The 23,971-nt window shown below is 38.7% G+C and overlaps 1 protein-coding gene across 1 annotated transcript; it reads left to right on the plus strand.

The window, feature by feature from the left end:
- Window positions 1–2,986: 2,986 nt before the first annotated feature.
- On the plus strand, window positions 2,987–23,971 carry TLR5 (toll like receptor 5). Its single transcript, XM_081314976.1, has 2 exons — window positions 2,987–3,635; window positions 17,799–23,971. The coding sequence occupies exon 2, from the start codon at window positions 17,814–17,816 to the stop codon at window positions 20,397–20,399; it is 2,586 nt and encodes an 861-aa protein (XP_081171102.1). The 5' UTR covers window positions 2,987–3,635; window positions 17,799–17,813; the 3' UTR covers window positions 20,400–23,971.

Raw genomic sequence — 23,971 nt, forward strand, 5'->3', positions numbered from 1 at the left:
GAGAACCTTCTCAAGAGAATAAGGTCTGCCCTTAATATGTCCAAAATATATTTTATGCCTGGTCATTTGCGCCTCAAATGAGAACTCCAGGTTGATTTGTTTGATCATCTATTTGCTTGTTTTCTTGGCTGTCCATTGTTCTCAGGTCTCTGATATCAGACTTTTACAAAATTTGATGTTTTTTCCCTTTTCTCTTTATGTTAGTGTGTATTTTAATGTTTCTTGTTGAAATTGATTAAATATATTACAGAAAAAGCCTCAGTACTTTTCTTATCCTGCTACTTCAAAAATCCATCTTTCACTTTCGTAGTGCCACAGCAAATAGCACTCCCTGTATTATTCTGATCCTTCCAGATATAGACACATCGCAGCATTTCAATATGTTTTCCAAGGCCTTCATGACCATTTTACCAAGTGTTAGTCTACAGCATATTTCTTGACTACAGGTAGTCCTCGACTTACAATAGTTCATTTAGTGACCAAAGTTACAACAGCATTGAAAAAAGTGACTTATGAGCATTTTTCACACTTATGGCCATTGCAGCATGTCCATGGTTACATGATCAAAATTCAGATGCTTGCCAACTGACTTATATTTATGACAGTCGCAATGTCCCGGAGTCGTGTGATCACCTTTTTTGACCTTCTGACAAGCAAAGTCAATGGGGAAGCCAAATTCACTTAACTACTGTGTCTCTAATTTAACAGCCTCAATGACTCACTTAGCAACTATGACAAGAAAGATTGTAAAGTGGGACAAAACTCACTTAACAATTGTCTCATTTAACAACAGAAATTTTGGGCTCAATTGTGGTAGTAAGTCAAGGGCTATTTGTACTTCAATGAAGAACATGGGTTCCTAAGGCACTTAGCTTGTCAAAACAAAGTGGAGAAGAAATCCTGGAGTATTTAATATCCAGACTCTGCACAAGAAAAGCTATTATTGGTTTCTCTAAGTACACAGAGTGAGGAAACTTTGGCCACCTAATGAGAAGGAAGGACTCACTGGAGAAGAGCCTAATGCTGGGAAAGATTGAGGGCAATAGAAGAAGGGGACGACAGAGAATGAGGTGGCTGGATGGAGTCAATGAAGCTGTAGGCGTGAGCTTAAACGGACTCCAGAAGATGGTAGAGCACAGGAAGGCCTAGAGGAACGTTGTCCATGTGGTCGCAATGGGTTGGACATGACTTTGCAACTAACAACAACAAGGCACTTAGCTTGTCGAAACAAAGTGGAGAAGAAATACAGGTAGTCCTCGATTTATAACAGTTCATTTAGTGACTGTTACAACGACACTTAAAAAAATGACTTACGACATTTTTACAGACTTAAAAAGGTAAAGTTTTCCCCGCACATGCGTGCTAGTCATTTCTGACTCTAGGGGCCAGTGCTCATCTCCATTTCAAAGCCGAAAAGCCAGCGTTTGTCCGAGGACGTCTCCGTGGTCATGTGGCCGGCATGACTAGACGCCAAAGGCGCACGGAACGCTGTTACCTTCCCACCGTAGTGGTCCCTATTTTTCTACTTGCATTTTTACATGCTTTCGAACTGCTAGGTTGGCAGAAGCTGGGATGAGTAACAGGCGCTCACTCTGTTACGCGGCACTCAGGATTCGACCCACCAAACTGCTGACCATCTGATTGACAAGCTCAGCGTCCTAACCCACTGAGCCACCATGTCCCTTTTACACACTTACGACACACTTATTGTGGTATCTTCATAGTCACATGATCAAAATTTGAATGCTTGGCAACTGACTCATCTTTATGACAGTTGCAGAGTCCCAGGGTCATGTCATCCCCTTTTTTGACCTTCTGACAAGCAAAGCCAATGGGGAAGCCAAATTCACTTAACAACTGTGTTACTAATTTAACAACTGCAGTGATTCACTTAACAACTATGGCACGAAAGGCCGTATAATAGGGCAAGATTAACTTAATCTTTCACTTAGCAACACAAATTTTGGGCTTGTAAATCAAGGTCATAAATCAAGGACTACCCGTACTCCTGCCCCAATCTTTATCTAATACTTTAACAACCTGTATTGCAATGGTTCTTTGTCAGATATCCCTGGAATAATCATGCTGAACCCCCTTGCTGTGAGGCAAAGCTGCATTCTCGGTAGCACCAAATTGCATGCTGCATGCATGCCCAGAAGCCTGAAGGCAGGTTGTGCACATGTTGATTCTCTGTCACGTAATACACATCTTGTAAGTGCACACACTGGGCTATGTGCAAATTCAGATTACCAAAGCTTTTCCCTGTTTGCTAGCTTGGAGTTTCTTTCACAAGAAAGAAACAGCTGGACCACAGTAGGAAACATTAGGATTTCACAGTCTCAGAATTAACCACTTGGAATTTCCAGGGGGGGAAAAGAAAAATTTAGGTAGAGGAGAAGCAGGAGAAAAACATTTTTTCAAGGATCTGGTTTACCTTGTTAGAAATATGTACACGTTTAGGCATCAATCTGCAATTAAACATTTAATTTTATTTTCTACGTATGTGTTTATTTATTTATTTATTTTCATTTCATTTGCATCCCTCCAACTAGATCTTCCTTTTCCTCCTTTACCTTTTTTTTAAAAAAATGCATTACCAGAAAAGTAGGTACAGATACTCTTTGGTTATTTTTATTTTCTCGAACAAAATGATGCTTCTTCTTCCAAGAAACGCTGCTTGCGTAAACTCTTGTCTCTTCCTGGATTCAGACTATTTCAGTCTGAAATCTTCATATCTGATCTGACCGGTATTTATTTGCTTTGTGTTCAGAATGGTCTAAGGCAGGGGTAGGCAACCTCGGCTCTTTTATGACTCATGGACTTCAACTCCCAGAATTCCTGAGTCAGCATAGCTGACATATTTCTAACAAGGTAAACCAGCATAGCTGACTCAGGAATTCTGGGAGTTGAAGTCCATGAGTCATAAAAGAGCCGAGGTTGCCTACCCCTGGTCTAAGGAGAATTAGAATCCATCTAATTGGCAAGCTTGGCTGTGGGAATTATGGGAACTGAACCTCAGTACATCGGCAAGCCACTAGCCTGCAGAAGCTAAAACCGGAACCACCCGCAGGAAAGTTGACAAACCAAGTATCCAGTTACAAAGACCAGGCATTTATGCTAAGCGTGGAGAAATATGTCCTTTTTCAAGAACTGTTTTGAGTAATCTGAAAAGTTGCATATTGCACAAGATTTTAGCGGAAAGTCTTGTCTGAGGATTGCTTTTTTTAAAAAAAAAAAACTTTCTACGGGGAGGGAGGATCCACCAAGGGTGCTTGCGGTTTGGTTTCTTTCGGCTCCGGGACTAACAATTCAGGGAGAGACGGAAGGATTGGGAAGGCGTCGACCTGGGGCGGAAGAAAAGGATCGAGGCGAGCGTCCCCAAACCGGGCCGCAAACTCTCACCACCGAGGGTCCGTGCCATGCAAATTCAGGGGGCGTGAGACGTCCTTTTGCCCCACCCTTGTGGGCCGGGGAGCGGATCGGCCATGGGGAGGGCGAAGGAAGACCCCGCCGGTGGCGTTAAGTCTTTTCTTTCGCTGCCTGATGGGCGCCGGGAGCCTCGGCGGGGCTGGAACGAATAGACTATCGGCTTGATCCACCATAAGGAGCCTGTTCGATCCGAACAGCCCGGACAGGTAGGCGAGCGCATCGGCTTCTGGCTCCGTTCTCCACGGTTGCCTCTAGCTTAAAATGTGTGACGGTCACAAAACGCAAATAATCTCTTGCGGGAATTCGGTATTGTTGTTGGAAGGAACTCATACCAATTCCCGTGACTTCTTCAGTGGGAGTAGAGTACAGTCTCAGGAGGATCTGTAAGCAGTGCTTCTGAGCGTACCTAAAATACTTTATTTTTTTAGTCCTGCTCAATAATATCATTAAAAATCTCTCCTCCTCCTCCTCCTCCTCCTCCTCCTCCTCCTCCTCCTCCTCTTCTTCTTCTTCTTCTTCTTCTTCTTCTTCTTCTTCTTCTTCTTCTTCTTCTTCTTCTTCTTCTTCTTCTTCTTCTTCTTCTTCTTCTTCTTCTCCTCCTCCTCCTCCTCCTCCTCCTCCTCCTCCTCCTCTCTCATTTTCTTTCTCTCTTTCTCTCTTCTCTCCCTCTCAACTGAGCTCTGAAAGGGACAATATAGAAAGATGAATGATAGAATCTTGGGTTTGGCTTTGAGACCACAAGTGTTCATGTAATGCATTTTTCCATCCTATTCTATCACTGTTTAGCCAATTAGCCCAATCTGAAGTTCACTATCATATCCAGAACCACTAACTGGCTGTATAGATTGGAATGCTTGGCTAGCTATGGTTTGTTCATTGTGGTCTTCTAGTCAAAGCCTATGATCCAGGAAACCTCGGAAACAAAGTTCTGTTTCTTAAAAACAGTTCATAATTTTTGAATTATTTTGCAACTGTAGATTCTTAAAGGGAACTTGTTGCAACACAACAGTTTAAACATCTCTGGGTTAAATATACATCTTTGAATTTTGCAATGTTTTGTCCTTTTGTATAAACTCCACAAAACCAGATTTCCAGGTTTTATGAATAAAATGGGTAAAAGTCTGACATTATAATACATCCTGGTCTTACTCAGATTACCTGACCTCCTTTTGTAATCTAAATTTGTAGCATAATTTTGGTATCTTCAAAAAAAATCTCAACTGTTCATTAACACTTATAGGATACTTATTTATTTACCAAATCTTTATGCCCCTCCCACCATCTCACAAGAAGTAACTCAAGGCAGTGTACAACGATCAAATAAAATAATATATAAAAGCAATCATTAAATATTATTATCTCAGTCTTGGCATAGAGAATTATCTCCGTGGCACGTCCCTATAAATCATTTATTTAGTTAAGGGAACATTAGATAAGATAAGATGTTGAAAAAACATCCGAGAAGAAAGCAATAGCAAGCCTCTTATATAGCCTTGCTGTGAACACTAGGTGATGTGTTAGTAAAGTTACCAGGAGTTCCCCTTGTGTCTGAGGTTTTCCTTTTTTTATAAGATGAACAGGTTTTGTTAAATACCATATATCAGACATGTCAAACACAAGGCCCAGGGGCCGGATCCGGCCCGCAAAGTGGTTTCATGTGGCCCATGAAGCCATCCTGGAAACAGTGAGGGAACGGCCCCCGCTGCCTTGGCCCTGGCCCGGAGACCCTCCTTCTGCCAGAGACCCTCAGATCTGTCCCACTCCTGCCCAGGCCCCCATAGGCACCCTTGATGCAAACGATGTAGAGCTGGCCATGCCCCCCCCCCGTAGGCCATACACACTCTAGCCACGCCCACCCAGTAGGCCACGCCCACCCTGGCCATACCCACCCGGCCCCTTGAGGCCAACAGCAATGCTGATGTGGCCCTCAATGAAATTGAGTTTGGCACCCCTGCCATATATTAACATAAAATACAGGTGGCTTGGGTTTTGGATTAGTTACTTGCTCTCATGGATTACTGTGGCTAATAGGAACTGCATGGGTGGAAATAATTCATAAATTAGAAAAGAGGTTTTTTCTTTCATTCCCCTTCTCCTACTTCTCTTGAGTCAGTGCCAGCCCTTCACAGTAGACCAGACTAGGAAAACAATAGCATGTAAGTTAGTAGAAAAGGTAAAGGTAAAGGTTCCCCCGCACATGCGTGCTAGTCGTTTCCGACTCTAGGGGCCAGTGCTCATCTCCGTTTCAAAGCCAAAGAGCTTTGTCCGAGGACGTCTCCATGGTCATGTGGCTGGCATGACTAGACGCCAAAGGCACACGGAACGCTGTTACCTTCCCACCGGGGTGGTCCCTATTTTTCTACTTGCATTTTTACGTGCTTTCGAACTGCTGGGTTGGCAGAAGCTGGGACTAGTAACAGATGCTCACTCTGTTACGCGGCACTTGGGATTCGACCCACCGAACTGCCAACCTTCTGATCGACAAGTTCAGCGTCCTAATCCACTGAGCCACTGCGTCCCTTGTCAAGTTAGTAGTACCTTTATTGTATAGTTATAGTAATAGAAACTTACAAGTTGTAAAGTGCTTCCCCCTCTCTCCCTTTATTTTTATGTGAACTCGGAGAGGCTTGGCCTGGACTCAGGCCCCCTTGTAGCTAACCTCTAGCTCTTTCTCCTGTCCTTAAAGCCATTCTCTCTGCCCTCTGCTGTCAGGAGTGAGCAGTCTTATGGCCCACAGTGTTAAGCTCTCCAGGCTGAACACAGCAGAAGTTTCCCAAACACTGGACATAGCTTAGCTAGAGAAGACTAGAGCCAATAGGTGAAGGGCAGTGCCCTCATATGCCAAGGCATATTAAATCTGGATTTATTTTTCTCAACTTTCCAATGGCTTAATGGGCACCTTGCTTTGGGCATTTCAGGTTTGGGATTAGGTGGAAGCCTGCTCTCAGTATCTCTGGGGTTTTTTATTTTTTTATTTATTTTATTATCTCACTGTCAAAGCAACTCAATGTAACTCCTGTACTAGGCCAAATGGGACACACACACACACCCATTTAGATTACAGAATTCAGCAGCAGCTTAGCAGCAAAACAACCAAATGTTTGTGATGTGATTTTTTCAGGTCAAGATCCTAAAACTAAAATAATGTGGGTATGAGCCCTCTTGAAGGAGACCAGCTCCCATTACGTGTTAATCTTCCCACTCTCATGCTCCCAGCCTATTAACAAAGGCCTGTCTTTTTAAACCCCTGTCTCTTTTGGCAGTGTCTCTTGCATCTGCAAGTTGGCTGAACAGGTACATATTATTTGGCCTGTGTGTGTGTGTGTGCGCGCGCGCGCGCGTGTGCGTGTGTGCGTGTGTGTGTATACATACACACACACACACATACACACACACCCCAACCCTGTTTTAAGTTCTCAAAGATAATGTATATTTGCAGACTGCACCTAGAAGCAAAATTGAATAGAATATAATCTGTATTATTAACATGTGAAGCCCTATCAACAACTAGAGTCCAGAGAACAATGCCTTCAAAAATAAAAAGGAGATATGGCTAGGATTACTTTTTATTGATGGGAAAAAGGCAGATGCTTTGGGGTGTATTATTAATGCATAGAATAGAAGTGAGGCTGATTCTCAGGTGCTTCCCTCACCACCACCAGCAAAAAAGAAATCTAAAGAGACTTTTTACTGATACCTTTGTGTTTGTGTGTGTATATTTTAAACACATAATTTTCTGCTGAATAGGATTTAAACCACTCACTACTAATAGTTTTTCCCCTTATTAATTGTCTTCCCAAACTGCTTTCCTTTTCCATACAGAGGAAAAGGAAAGATATGAAGATATAATCTTTTCTTCCAGCCATAGGGATGGATAAGCTTTGATTATCTCCTTGTCAGTCTCCTGAGCATAATTAGCAAAATGTATGCAAAGCTTCAAGAAGGTTAATTACAAGACTGATACAAATCTGAGTATATCTTGGAGAGACAAGCAGATATTACGGCAGGTTGTTTCTCCTTGTGTCCAACTATGATCCTATGGCACTTAGTTGAGAAATACCATATCCGACCCTGTTCTACACTGCATGATGCATTTATTATTATAATAATAATGAAGTTGGAAGGGACTTTGGAGGTCATCTAGTCCAACCCCCTGCTCAGGCAGGAAGCCCTATACCATTTCAGACAAATGGCTGTCCAGTCTCTTCTTAAAAATTTCCAGTGTTGGAGCATTCACAGCTTCTGGAGGTTGTTCCACTGATTAATTGTTCTAACTGTCAGGAAATTTCTCCTTAGTTCTAGGTTGCTTCTCTCTTTACTTAGTTTCCATCTGTTGCTTCTTGTCCTGCCTTCAGGTCAGTGGTGGGATTCAGCCAGTTCACACCACTTCGGCAGAACTGGTAGCTAATTTTTTGTTGCCCGGGCCCAGAATGGACTTCTGGAAGCAGCATCCACACAGAGAACTGGTTGTTCACATATTTGAATCCCACCACTGCTTCAGGTGCTTTGGAGAATAGCTTGACTCCCTCTTCTTTATGGCAGCCCCTGACATATTGAAACACTGCTATCATGTCACCCCTTGTCCTTCTGTTCATTAAACTAGACATACCCAATTCCAGAAACCGTTCCTTATATGTTTTAGCCTCCAGTCCTCTGATCATCTTCGTTGCTCTTTGTACTCTTTCTAGAGTCTCAACATCTTTTTTGCATTGTGGTGACCAAAACTGGATGCAGTATTCCAAGTGTAGCCTTTATTGCTTTAGGCTTACCTTTCACTCAATCTCAAGAGACAAGCTAGGGTGCAAATTGAAAAACTCTTCTACTGATGGATGACTCTTGGCCTTACTATTTAGACCCCCTGGAAACTCACTACTAAAGGTTATATGTAGTGGTTCCTTGTGTCTCACAAAATAAATTCATGTAGGGAGATGTCGTCAGACAGGACTCTACTGACTATAACATGATACTATTATCATTATATAAACTCAAACTGAGCACACTTAAACAAGCTTTTCACCATTGTCTTAACGCTAGTTAGTAGACATATTTCTATCTTACTCATCTGTGGTACAGATGATGCAGTAATACTGTTGTTAACTCTGGCTGAAATGAAGTCCTGTTTTCTCTTCCCTCTTATTGCATAGAGGCAGCCTTACAGATCAATTCTTCCAAGACAAAATCCTTCCATTTTCTAGATGCCACAAAGATTAGACATGGCAGCTAGATGATCATGTCAGAGAACAAGTTAAAACTTTTAATTGTAGGGTTTTTCACCCCAAATAAATAAGGAGATAGTGTGCCCACCTGAACTATGAAACCTTAAGATCAGCCTCTGCTATAAAACCCCTTTCTTATCACCAGAGGCACAGAGTTTATACCTATGGCACTAGAATTATTTACAGCCAATACTTATACCTGTATGGAGGTATAAGTATGGAGCTCAGTTGGGTCCATATAACAAGATGGCTCTTTTAGAGGATCAGTAATCCACATTTCTCCATAACAAATTCCAGATTGCCAGCTGTGTATCAAATATGACATTAGATCAGGAAAATGGCAACATTAAGATAGAGGCCAGTCTCTTGTAAAATCTCTTTGCTTCTTGTGTAAAATTACCCCTTGGTCAGATAAATCTGGTCTCCTTGGCATCTCACCAATAATTTAAACCCAAAATGGCAAAAATCATTTAGTTAGGAATTGCATTCTGGTTATTGGAAGCTGAGAATGCCAAGCTCTTGGGTGATAGGTTCTACATAGGGATTAAGCCTTTCTGCTTAGGAATGTTTCTGCAAATCATCAAACAAACCCAATATGTATATGAAAGTACAGATCCAAAATTCAGAAGGGCATTATAATTACTCTGTTTTAACGTCCTTCCCCTGGCAGTCATGGAAGGGAAATATAAGAAAATTCCTTATGCAGCTAGACTTTGTGTCTACAGTAGTGGAGACCTTGAAGGGATAGACAGACCGTGTTGTTTTAAATCAGTGTTTTTTCAAACTTGACAACTTTAAGATGTGTGGATGGGGAAATTTGGGAGCTGAAGTCCACAAACCTTAAAGTTACCAAGCTTGATAAACATTGTTTAGTTCATCAATTTTTCAGCAACATTGACTCTTGACTTGAAACCCCTTTAATAATAACATTCTCGGGGCACTTACATTTGTTCTACTTGAATTTTTTATTCTCCAAGAAAATATATTGATTTCCCTAAACATTGCAATTTTTTTCTTTTATAGCCTATAACATTTGGCAAAGGTTAATAAGATAATGTTAAACTATATGTCATTTTATTTTTTGATTGACTAACTGATGTATTTCAATGTTTTATGTTGGTTGGTCAATGAATGTAATAAAGAACAGGTAATTATCTAAGTTTCGGAGGGGTGAGGGATTAGAGGGGCATCTGGGACCAAAATATGTACTTTTTAATTGATTTAGGTTAAATAAAACATGATTGAGAAAAAAAGAAACATTGGGAAAGTGTGGCCTGCATGTTGCTGTGTGTGTGGTATTTGTGTTTACGCTCATTCCTGATACAAGCTATTGCAGAGGCTAAAAATGGCAGCAATAATAAATATGTTTGCATAAATATCAAATCCCATTTAATTGTTGATTTTTAGATGGTTGGCTTTATAGTCCTGTCATTTTTAATCACATTGTGCTTTTAAAATTATATTAATCATTGTGTTTCAGCTATGGTCAAAGATAAAATTTTCCATTACCTTGATATCCATGTTCAGGCAAATAGATTTTCTATAGCGGGATATTTCCCACTGATAGTCATAAGACCTTTGGGCCTATTTAGTAGCCTCTAGATTCCTGTCTGAGGACTGAACGTTCTCTATGTGCAAGGAAGCCAGACATCATAGCATCTTGAAAGTAACAGTTTAGCTTCAAATCAAAATCTTTCTTACAGTCTTTGACCAGCCTTTACAGTGGGAAAAGAGAAATAGATTGGTGTAGCAATTCATTACCAGTGAAACAAGAAATAAAACAACTTATCTAATTCAAAGATGTATGAAGATATTTGGTCACTTGCTAACTAGTATTGAGTTAGCATCCCTTAAAAAATAATAAACATAAAATTTATCGTATGACTCCCAAATTTAGAAATGGCTGGGGACATCAAAGCACATATTGGGGCATCATAGAAAGTACACCATTTGACCATGAGTGAGAATTTCTACCTTGCTTCATCCACAAGGACAAACTGTTTGTAAATAAGGAGTCCGATGAAATTTTCCTGCCAGCTGGCTTTGGAAAAAGTCCTTCTATATTTGCTTCAGGTTAGACTGTATAGATACCCTGCAGTAGAAGGCTTGCCTTATATTTGGTAAAAGGATTTGGCAGCCATGATGATAATCATCTGGGCAATCAGTGTCCCTAATTCTTTCTTTTACTGTTGATTTGGCTTCCTTGAGGGTTAATTGTCCTAAATATTAAGCAGAGAGTCTAAGATTGCAAAGTTCTTCTATACAGGTACAGTGCCAGTGAGATTGGTAGCTGTCTAACAACAGCAGAAGCATCAGACGTGCAGGATCTTTCCTATAGGTCTGAAGTATTATGCCCAAGTATTTAAAACATTTGATGTAGTCTAATTTATGGAAACCAATTGTCCACTTTTGCTTTTGTCTTTTGTTGGAAAAAAACTGGAAAAAAATATTTATCGTAAAGGTAAAGGTTCCCCCGTACATGCGTGCTAGTCGTTTCCAACTCTAGGGGCCGGTGCTCATCTCCGTTTCAAAGCCGAAGAGCCAGCGCTTGTCCGAGGACATCTCCGTGTTCATGTGGCCGGCATGACTAGACACCAGAGGCGCACGGAACGCTGTTACCTTCCCACCGTAGTGGTCCCTATTTTTCTACTTGCATTTTTACGTGCTTTCAAACTGCTAGGTTGGCAGAAGCTGGGACAACTAACAGGCGCTCACTCTGTTACGCGGCACTCAGGATTTATCATAGTAGATTACTAATTGTTCCTCATTACAGTAGGGTTCCAGAGTTCCTACTGCCTGCTTCATGTCTGTATGAAGGACGTGAGAGAAAAACTGCATTGTCAGTGTAGAGTAGAATTAGGAGATGTCTATCAACTAATTTAGGCACATGGATGTCAACTCTGAAATTTTAATCAGAGAAATGACATATATGTTAAAAAGCAGTGGTGCTAAAATGCATTCTGGTTTCACTCATTTGACTGGATAAAGTCAGAAAGATCCCCTCCTCATCTTATTACATCTTGTTCTGAGGCCAGTTTTATTATATTTTAATATAATTATTATTATCATTAATTAGGAGCAGGAGTCTTTTGTCTATAGAAGATTTGCTCAGAATGTTGCAGTCTAACCCTTGAGATATTATGAAAAGCTGCCTTGAAATCAGTGAAAGCTGCATATGGATTCCAGTAAAAGTGATTTGTATATTTGTCTACTTGATATTAAAATACTGGGCAGTGGTCTACAGTGGATCATCCCGGTTGAACCCCTGCTTGCTCAGGATCAATTATTCCCTCATCTTATCCAAGTTTGATGTTTGGTGAATAGTTACCTGGCATACAGTTTGGTAATCATGTTCAATAAACTAATTGGTCCATAATTATCCAGGGCATTCCTATCACCTTTTTTACATAAGGGAACAATTACAGCTTCCCCTGAGACCTGTAATCTTAGCTGTGTGGTTAATGTGTGAAAAGAAGGAAGCCAATAAAGGGATCTACCAATTTGAATTGGATTTAATTAGCTCAGGGGGGATACTGTTATTCCTGAGGTCTTTACCATGCTTAATTTGGTTAATGAGATTTTTAACTTCTTTACATATGACTGGAGGGCACTGTGGTGTAAGGATAAAGAATATTATTATTTATAGTATGGCACATTCACATTTCAATAAAAATACAAGAGATAAAAATGCAAAATATGAAATATAAAATATTACAAACATATGTCCAGATTACAGATATAATTTTTAGCTTAATTTTTCACAGTCAGGAAATCAGCAAAGTCTCCATTATAGATTATTTTGGCATTCTGACACTATCAGATAGTCACAACTTATGACACAGTTGAGCCCAAAATTTCTGTTATTGAGATAGTTGTTAAGTGAATTTTGCCCCATTTTACAACCTTTTTTGCTGCAGTTGTTAAGTGAATCACTGCAGATGATAAGTTAGTAACCTGATTGGTAAGTGAGTCTGGCTTCCCCACTGACTTTACTTGTCAGAAGGTTGCAAAAGGTTATTATATGACCCTGGGACATGTCATAAATATGAGTCAGTTGCCAAGCATCTGAATTCTGACCGCATGACCATGGGGATGCTGCAACGGCCATGTGAAAAATGGTCATAAGTCACTTTTTTCACTGCTGTTGTAACTTTGAACAGTCATCAAATTAACTGTTGTAAGTCAAAGCTTACCTGTATGTTGGATAGTTTGTTTTTCGGTCCCGGAGTCACAGTTCGGTTGTGATTTATGGAGAGTGTCTGCACTTCTACCATGACGAATATCAATTTGGTTCAGTGTTGTCCATATTGCAGATCAAATCAGCGGTGAGTTTTCCAAAATGCAAGGTGAATCTTTTTCATTGATAAAGGATAAAGATGCATCCATCATATAGGTAGGTGTTAGCATACAGATCACAATAAAAAGCTTGTAAGTGATGTACCCTTTGATATATTGGACCGGATGCTAAAATACAATTGTTCAATGCTGCTATGGGATCAATTTGTTATAGTATGTCAGAACAAAGAAGGATTTTTGAACTTATAGCTTGATTAGCTGTGACTATTGTTTCTTCTGGTCTTGGGTTTCCCCCCCCCCATTTTGAGCAGAGCCTTATATTGTCTTTTCTGCTGCTTTAAAATTTGGGTGGAATCTAACGACTTTGCCTTCAGTGAAGTAACATAGAATTCCAATAATGCTGCTTTGGCAGTCATTCCGCCGGGGCCTGAAGACCTGGCTCTTCGAGCTCTCGGGCCCAGACTGAGGAGGAATTTTTAATTTGGGGTTCTTTTTAACTGACTACAGGGTTAATTTAATATTTTTTAATTTGGTTCTTAATTTTTGTATTTTGGATTTTTAATTCCCTGTAAACCGCCCTGAGTCCTCAGGGAATAGGGCGGTATATAAATATAACTAACTAAATAAATAAATAAATAATAAATGCAAGATTTGTCAAACCAACTCTTAGAATGCCATCCCCTTCTGATCAGGTATTCTACAAAAGGTTAGAGCTTATCTATGAGATAGTGATATGTATCTAATGATGATGATGATGATGATGATGATGTTGGAAGGGACCTTGGAGGTCATCTAGTCCAACCCCCGTTCCGATATCTTGTGGGATGGTTGAGTCTGAGTGAGCCCCAAAGTTACAGAGAGTTGAAAAGTGTCCACTTGCTTCCTCTGAGTGAAACCCTTGTGCTCTCCTATCTTCAAGGGAGCCATTTCATCTGACCTTGCTAAGACCCACCTGCCATCTGGTTTCTCTTCAATCTTTCACAATTTATTTTTTGTTTTATCTTCAAGCTACTGTTTCCCATACATAAGAAAGTAATAACATCCTGGTAACAGGAGCATCCCATCCAGGGGGCAAGGAGCATGTAAAAAACCTCAAGATGGTGATCATGACCATATGGCCAAGTCCTTTTTATGAGGTAGAGAGGAACAATGAGTGTGGGGCTTTGAATGCAGTTTCCATCTTTACTTGGTTAAATATACTGACACATATATACTGTAGACATTTCTGCCTGGTAGAAACTAGAAACAGACATTCTTACATGCATATCCATAAGAGTCATGGTGGCGCAGTGGTTAGAATGCAGTATTGCAGGCAAACTGCCCATAGTCAGGAGTTCAATCCTGACCGGGTCAAGGTTGAGTTGACTCAGCTTTTGATCCTTCCGAGGTTGGTAAAATGAGAACCCAGATTGTTAGGAGCAATATTTGACATTAGTAAATCACTCAGACAGGGCTGTAAAGCACTATGAAGTGGTATATAAGTCTAAGCGATAATGCTATTGCTATTTTAGCAGTTTTAAACCCCAATCTAGTTTTGAGCCTCTTGCTTCTGGGCTGTATAGGTTTTGCCCTCAAGGAATGTCAGCCTCTTAGCTCCAATTGCTGTGAATGTCAGGGCTGATGCTTTCATATAGTAATATACTTGCAACCTTATCAGTCAATTTCCTCTGGTTAGGTATTAGAATGCCTGCATAACAACTTCCATGTATGTTGGGACTACAGTTGTCAGAAATTGCCAATATTGACTTGATTGTATATAATCAATTATTCAACTTGTTTATAAAAAGGAAATGTTCAGAAATGGCTGTTACTTAGAACTGGGAACACTGAAACAAGAAGACCCCAGTCTCCCGTTATCAGTATACATAACCAGGGGGGAAAAAGAAAAGAAAACTTTCTTCAAAAATGGGAAATCAATTATCATTTGGACTCTTATTAATCATATTTTCCATTTTAACTAGTTCTGGATTCAGAAGGATTTCTATTTTGAGAGCCTGAGATAGACATGTAATAGCTTATCAATGTGCAAAATGCAGTTTTTATTTGAACTAGATACAAATTATTTTGCACTTTATTTGGTAGTTTCTGTTTGCATAACATTAGACTTTGCCTCCTGATCTCTGTATAGTGTGGCATGTTATTTGCACTGTCTGTACCCTGGACTAAATTCTGTACCAAAAAAACCCCCATGTTCTAATTTCTACAAGTATATGCAGGCTTGCATAATTTTTCCTTTTTCAGAGTTATTTCTGTATCTTCCAGTTACGGAGACACGGAGAGCTTTAAAAATTTCATCCAAAGGATTTTTAACACATTTTCAAGCGTTTCATCTCAACTTTGAAAACTAATCATAAAAATAAAGCATGAAATTCTCAGAATTTGTTTGGGGTGGTGGTGGTGCTTGTTACAGAATTGCTGCCTACCCCCCCCCACCCGCCCCGCACAATAACCGGCTCGGGTTGTCACAAATACAGTGAGCTTAAAGTTCTTGCTAAAGCAGTAGTTTTATTGTGAAATCCTTATTTTTGCATGTCTTTGTAGAAGAGCTATGATAAATATTTCAGAAGATTTAAATGTATTCTGATTCATTGTGTGGAGCACTTTAAAAAAAATAGCTTTCTTTCCTACAAGGCTGCAGTAGACAGACAGTATCTTAGAAAGGGCATCTTACTTCATCTATAAGAAGTGACTATTTTATAAAGCTACCAGTCTACATTTAAAAATAAACACTGCCTTTTACCTCAGATAAAACTATAGTTTTATCCTACGCAAAAATTAGTTCAATATCGTACAAATATACATATGTGACATAATTTAAGATTTCTTAAATTGCATTGTAGTCCTAAATTTAGTACGGTTTGTAGAGTAGCCAGATTTCTATGAATAATTTGTGTTTATTATACAGCAGATATCTAGCTTTTTGCCTTCTCAGATACTAATCTTCCTTTCTCCCTCCCTCTCTTCCTCCCTTCCTTCCCTCCCTCCCTCCCTTCCTTCTCTCCCATTTCTATTTTTGTTTGACAAAACTAAATCCTATCCTTGGTAAAATGAAATGTAGAAGTTTAGTATCTGCCCAAATTGCTCTTCTTCTTGACCTGATCTTAATGCACGTCTATAGTTCTTAGTAAAAGCCAAAATCACACAAATATAGCTGTCTGTAAAGGAAACTGAAGACTGTGGAGGTCTTTTCCAATATTTTCTGAATATCAATAAGAATTTATCATGAATTTCCAGTCTTTGTCTGACTTGCATAAGGTAATAGAGATGGGTAAGAGGGCACGCAGAAAGAGCCAAAGTCAGAGACTGAGATAGTGCAGGATATAATCATATGTGATTATTACATATGATAAAGGCTCTGTGATGACTTGGTTATCAGAACTGTCACTGGGAACCCACTCCCAGTTAATTCCAGAGGGAAGAGTACTGAAGGTATCCTAAATTGTACTTTTAAGTGTTCATATTAATACTTCTGTTTTCAAATTACCTAGCAGTTCATTTGATTCACTGTCAAATGTTGTACATAAAAAGTGATTCTAATTGTGCCTTTCCCACATTTCAACAAATGACTTCTCATAAAGAGAAAGAAACAGAGGAGAAAAAAAAACAATTTCCAAATCGGGAAAGGGTTGATGGTAGCCACGAAGGCATGGGAAATTCAGAGATTTCCCTGGAGTCTTAGAATTATGTTTTGATAGGAAAGAACCAAATTAATCAGTGGAATGACTTGCCTCCAGAAGTTGTGGGTGCTCCAACACTGGAGGTTCTTAAGAAGGGACTGGATATCCATTTGTTTGAAGCAGTATAGGGTTGAGCAAGGGGTTGGAGTAGAAGACCTCATCCCTTCCAACTCTGGTATTCTGTTATTCAATTTTTTTAAAAAAAAGGTGCCCTCAAAAGTTAAAAAATGCCACATTTCCTTCAAGTAAAATCTGACTCCCAGTGGCTCCATACATAATATAGAAGTGGCAATAACATAGAAGTGGGTTGTTGTTGCCTTCTTTTAGGATGTTTTTATAACTTCCTAAATTACTCTTCAGCCCTCAGATTTCCACCTAATAATTAAATAAGGTGTTGATAGGTTCAAGTATTTGTGAATCGTCCGAAACTAAATACAATTTAATATATCTTGGATGAGTAGCTTTTTTGCCAACTTAGAAAATTAACCAGAGTGGTTTGTAGTTACAAGAGTTACATTTTCTCCTAGGCATTACTTGCTCACAAAGTCGGGAGATAACAAATAACAACTGTACCTTGAACTACAGGTCCACAACTCTGTTTTCAAAGTGAAATGTTACTCCTGGAAGTCCTGAATATAGATCTCCAGGCTCTTTGAAAACAATTTTATGCAATTTTGTGTCCATCAGAAACAGAAAAATTATCAGACTTGTAGGGAGAATAACTGCTGCATCTAATTCTGAAATGAAATCCTGAGCTCAAAAAAGTGGCACATTCACAGTTTGAGGCCTTTTCTCTTTTCTCTGCCTTCTTTTCTAAAAGTGATAGGAAAAGTGTGACTGTTAGCTGCAATGTACTTTATTTCTGTGGAAAATAGGAAAACTCTATGTTGACAAGTTTCATTTTGAGTAATGTTCTTAGGCTGTAATGAAAATACAGAATTTTCCCATTTTCCAAAGCAGCATACTTTGTATAACAAGGGATATAAACAAGATGCAAGGGAAGACAAGCAGGAACACCACTAACATGGGAACCTTTTTCATGAATTCACAATAACAATGTTCTAAAAGATATTAGATGAGTTTTGATCTCTCTATATAACCTGTGTTGTTATGTTTAATTCAGATTCTGTGGTCCAATGCAAATGATAATGCTTTTCTTTTCTCCATCTTTGTCCTCCAGGCACAGATTGAGAGCATGATGTTTTGTCCCTGCATGATGTTTGTGCTTGGAACAATGCTTGTGAGCAGAAAAACATTCGCAATTCCTAGCTGTTCAGTGGAAAACGTGATAGCCTTGTATAATGGCTGCAATCTCACTTGGGTGCCACCTGTGCCTGAATATGTTGTTATTCTATTCCTAAACTTTAATTTCATCCAAGAAGTTAATGCAACCTCATTCCCTCTGAGGGAGAAACTAAAGATTTTATTCCTTGGGAACCAAAACTACTTACCTTTCACTATAGGAAAAGATGCTTTTAGGAATTTGCCAAACCTCCGACAACTGGATTTGGCTGCTAACAGAATGATGGTGTTAGACCCTGATGCTTTTGTGGGCTTGTTTAGAGTACAAAATCTTATTCTATATCAAAATGGGCTTGATAAATCCATTCTGGAAGAGGATTACCTCAGAGATTTGATTTCATTGGAATATCTGGACCTCAAATATAATACAATCACTCGTGTTCGCCCTCACAATATATTTTATAAGATGAAATCCTTGGATATTCTAGATTTGGGATTAAACCCTATTGGATCTATCTGTGAAGGGGATCTTAATAATTTTCGAGGAGCAAGGTTCAAATTGTTTATTCTTTCTAATACTAATTTGTATAAAAATTCTGTGAATTGGGATACTTGTGGGAATCCTTTAAAAAATGTTAGCATAGAAACACTGGACGTTGGGAGTAATGGCTGGGATACAACTCTAACGCGGCAATTCTGTGCAGCTATTAGAGGATCCCCACTTTTAGCTTTGAAGATTTCCTCTCATACTATGGGTGCATCATTTGGATTTTATAATCTTCCTGATCCTGATATTAATACATTTGCAAGTCTTAATGACAGTGGCCTCATCTTGCTTGATATATCAAAAGGCTGGATTTTTTCTCTTAAACCACAAGTATTTCAACATCTCCATGATTTGAAGCTGCTAAATCTTAGCAATAATAACATAAATAAAATTGGGACAGGAGCATTTCTTGGTCTTCAGAATCTGCAACATCTATACCTATCAAACAATCTGCTTGGTGAGCTCTTTCAGAACACTTTTGAAGGGCTTCATAATGTGATTCATATAGATCTAAAACATAATCACATTGGAGTGATCGATAGAGATCCATTCAGATCCTTACCACGGCTTCAACACGTGGATCTCCGGGATAACGCTTTAAAAGTGATCAATTCTCTCCCCAATCTCCTCAATGTTATGTTAGGTGGCAACCGGATAGAGACCACCCCATATTGGAAAATACAATTTATAAATGCCACACTCCTTAACTTAGAAGGAAACAAATTGGGGAATCTGGGTGATCTCTATGAACTTCTCCAATTTCCAGCACTGAAGTATCTTGTTTTAAAAAACAATCGTTTATCCTATTGCTTCAAAAACAAAGACATAGCAAAAGACAATCAGTTGCTTTACTTGGACCTTGGAGACAACATGCTAAAGCTTATATGGGAGAGAGGTTTATGTTTGGATGTGTTCAAAGCCCTTTCCCACTTGGAAGTTCTCCATCTCAATAACAACTACCTTGCTTTCATCCCAGAGGGTATATTTAGTGAGCTAATGTCACTCAAGACACTTAACTTATCTAACAACCTATTGACTTCCATTTCTCAAGATGCCTTTCCTACAAACTTGAAAGCTCTTAATTTGTCATCAAATCAGCTATTTTACCCTGATCCTCAGATCTTTGCAACATTAGACCAGCTGGATATCACCCATAACACATTTTACTGTAACTGTCTATTAAGCGACTTTATTATGTGGCTAAACCAAACCAATGTTACTTTAGATGGCTCACGCTATGACATATTTTGTTCTGGACCACCAGAATTTGCTAATATTCCTCTCCATGACTTAAATACAGAGAATTGCAATGAAGACAAGGTCATGGAGCCTCTACAGCTGTCGCTCTTCATTTTTACTTGTGTTAGTATAACTGTGTTTCTAGTAGCAGTAGTTGTTTTTACTCGTTTTAGGGGAGTTTGTTTCCTCTCGTATAAAACACTCATACAATTCCTCATGAAGGAGCTCCCACCAGATCTGGATCAACAAGGATACAAGTATGATGCTTACCTTTGCTATAGCAGCAAAGACTTTGAGTGGGTCCAAAATTCCTTGATAAAGCATCTAGATACTCAATATTCTAAGAAGAACAGATTTGCTCTCTACTTTGAAGACAGAGACTTCCTGCCTGGGGAGGCTCATATCAGTAATATTCGTGATGCTATCTGGAACTGCAAGAAGACAATTTGTGTGGTCACAAGACAGTTTCTCAAGGATGGCTGGTGTGTGGAAGCCTTTAATTTTGCCCAGAGCAGGTATTTCTCCGATCTGGAGGATATACTTATAATGGTGGTAGCTGGATCTCTTTCTCAATATCAGCTTATGAAATATCAACCAATCAGGGTCTTCTTGCAAAGAGGGCAGTACTTGAGATGGCCAGAAGACCATCAAGATTTGGAGTGGTTTTTAAACACACTGTCTCACCAAATAATGAAGGGAAAAAAAATTAAGAAGTCCCCAGCACTAGAATTGAAAGTTATAACTGTTTCCTAACAGGTGTGGTTCCTGGCCATCATGCAATGTCATAAGAAGGCTGACTTTCCAGAGAATTTGTCAGTTCATTCTGATATCATAGGGAGCCATTCTTTTTGTCCAGTGAGCTAAGTGAATCTGATGTTGATACTTCTCTGTTACATCTCTGGTGAACTTGACTTTCATTTTTTTCACTGTAAAATGTCTAATTGCTTATAGCATTAAGTTGTGAAAGTACAGTTATGAATGATTGGTATACTATTTTGGAAGGCTCTTGCACATGCATATCTGCTGAAATGAAGGAATTGTGCAGTTTAATGCAACTATAAGTGTTGCTGATGGTGCTCAGCCCAAAAGGTGGGTCAGTGGGGGACATTACAGTCTCTGCTTTGGTGGGTTCATATAATAGATCTGTGCAAACATTCAGAAGAGCAGTGTTTTTCAACCTTAACAACTTTAAGAAGTGTGGAAGTCCAACTCCCAGAATTCTGGAAACTCCACACATCTTAAATTTGCTAAAGTTGAGAAACACTCTAATGGAGACTTAGTTTTATTAGGAGCTAGGGTTCAGATTCCCCCCCCCACTCCAGTGTTTTGTAAAGTATCTATGTATTTCTTTGTGCATTGAGCAATCAGCCTCTGCAGATTTGTGCCAAATTCTGTTCAAGATATTAGCATGCCTTCGTGTTTTGAGGGGCCATCCTTTTTAGATTTCCTTTTTATGGAGTAGTTTGTTTATATTCAACTCAAAAAAAGTTAAACAACAGGGTTGCAGGAGTGCTTGGTATACAAGGTGAGGTGCAGTTTAACTTGCATTCTTATCCTGAAAGATTGCAGAGAGTGATAACTGAAATATGGAATGGCTAAACTTTTTCAATGTACGTTTTTTCAAATAAATCCGTGTTTTGTTTTTGCATACATATTTCTTCTCAAAAGCAATGTTTTGAAATCTGAGCAGGTCACTTTCCATCAAGATGTGTTTTTTTTTTTGGCTCTGTTATTCATTTCCTGTAAATTAAACACTTACCAGGGAGGATTGCATCATTGCAAGTTCTTCCCTTTTCTTCTGTGTTTTTTTGTCATGTGCCCAAGATATCCCAGTATGACGATCTACAGATGTTCTGATGCAGACTTCCTTTAGCTGTCCAGATTTGTTGGATTGCAACTGCCATAATTCCATCCAAATTTGAGAAATCTTGTTCAGAGAATTTCACTACTATGAGGCAAGACCTTCCAACAGTATTTATTTTGAATGGAATAGAAAGAATCTATATAATAAAAGTTTAAGAACAACTATCTCAGTGGCTAAGCAATTTAGTCCTTAAAGTGAAACCCAGTACTTCACCTTTTACATATTATTCTTATTCCTATTTTCATTTTATACATAATATTAAAGTGTTAATAAATATTTTAAACAATATTTAAAAAACTATTTTTGAGCCTCTTGAATTTGTTTCATAGTATCTACCTCAGAAAAGATGTGCATGAGAATTCCATTCAGTTTTTTTTTTTTTATAAAAACTTACCCAAATATTTTTTCCAAAATTGAGAAAGAAAACATTAAAGAGGTTAAATTTAAAACCTTAACACAGGAGAACATAATAATGACAGATTCATCTAACATTCAAACAATATTCAAACTAATTTGCTGTGAAGAGACCAGGTTATTTTACATGTGGCTGAATTAATTTAAATATAGAATGTTTTACACAAAACAGCATTCTCGTCTCCTGTTAATACAAAGTGCATGACTAGTCAAGTGATATCAGGAGGCATTGTGCATTTCCAACATACGTTATGGATTATAATTGATATGTGATTCACTGATGTGCATTTTCATCTCAAAGAAACTCTTAAAAAATTCTGTTAGACTTGCTTTTTGGTCTACTTGTTATGAGCGATTAGAAGGCACAAGTTCAGTTAGTGGACTGCCAAAAGAATAGCTGAAATATGGTAATGTGCCTCTTTTTTCTCTCTGAAATGCAGAAGTTCAATTGGCTGCTGAAAGAAGTACAGAACAGTCCAGCTGAGAGAGCTGGAGTTGAGGGGGAAATAATATTCATTCCATCAAGAAGCAATCTGCTCCCTTTTCTCACATTAGAAGTGATTTCCAAGCAACCTGCATGGAAAACCAGTTAATGGAAAGAGAGCATCTGTTCCAGCAATGCCAGTTTACTCATCATCCTTGCCAGACATGTAGAACAGAGCTTTCTGTCTTATCCAGGGTAAGAGAACATCCATGTAGTGATAGGATAGAGAGGTCAATGCCTTTCTTCTCTCCTTGCTGGATTTTTAAGTTGGAGAAGAACAAGCTGTATGTAGCGTAGAATGAGGGGAGCTGGCCCTTTGCTTTCTAGTATGCTAACTTTCCTTTGTAAAACTAGTTTTCTTTAAGAGAAACAATCTGGAAGGCAGGGCATCTGGTGGGCACCAAGAGAAATGTCCAAAAGTAGACTGCCTCTTCCCAAATGCCTCATTGGTGAGGGTGAGTTATGATCTTAAAGCAACAGGAGTGTAACTGGACTACTGAAATATCTACTATGGTACTGGCAATTTCTAAGTTGGCATTCTCTTGCTGTTCCTGTTTTTTTTTTAAAAAAATAAGTGTGCAAATTGGGATATCTCAAAAAACCAAAGGAATGAAATGTCAACTTCTCTCTTCAATAACTTTCTCAAAGTGTGAAGTGTTTTGGTTAAAATATTTGTTTTTCATTATACCTATTTATGGAATATTTTGCATTCTCACTTTTGTCATGACTTTAACTGGTATTTTGCTATATATTATATAATGAGATGTATATTTGTTTTGTATATTTGAACAATTAAAACAAGCAAGAATGTTATTTCTAAATGCTAATGTAAAGATAAACTTTACAAGAGGAAACTTTATGCTGCATTTCAGTGAATTTTATGCTATATGTACAGTATCTCCTAAAGTTTAACTGAAAATTGAAAATTTCTTATTCTTTCTTTTTAAACGACTGCTAATAGTATTTAGTGATGATAAATATCTTCATTGAAATGGAAGACACATGTTTTACTTGCATCATGTCAAATTGTCAAATTGCATTATGTCAATGTGGAGCCTGTTTGGAAAATAAGTATTTTGTGTTTTAAATGAGTTATATTAATTTTATTGAATATGGAAACTGGAACATGATTTTATGCTCCCTATCCTCTAGATGGCGCTATGGATTTTGACAACTCTTAATACTTTTACCAATAATTATATCCATTCAGAGTACTTCAGTAAGCAATTTATATTTTTTTCATGCTTTTTTTCATTCTCCAAATTAGTCAAAGAACATAGAAAGATTGCACCAAAATGTATGGTGACCACAGTTTTCATAAACTAGAACTCATTTTTATACACCCATCTAGGGATCTGTATGAAGGGCAGCAAATTATTCAGTGTACTCAAATACTAATGTGGTATCGTCAGTTGTAAATGAGTCCAGAATTATAATCAGAAAAATGACACAGGAAAGGACTGTAAAATATATGCAAGATCTCAGTAGGACATTGCACTGAACCAAACACATTCAAATGGAGCTTTCTTTACTAGCACCCAGACACAAAGTTGCCCTGGCAAC

This window comes from Vipera berus, assembly GCF_964194415.1.
Source record: "Vipera berus genome assembly, chromosome: 1".
Taxonomy (NCBI): Eukaryota; Metazoa; Chordata; class Lepidosauria; order Squamata; family Viperidae; genus Vipera; species Vipera berus.

Bases quoted from the DNA above. Each gene is read 5' to 3' on its own strand.
- TLR5 (XM_081314976.1), top strand. From the start codon at position 17,814: ATGATGTTTTGTCCCTGCATGATGTTTGTGCTTGGAACAATGCTTGTG.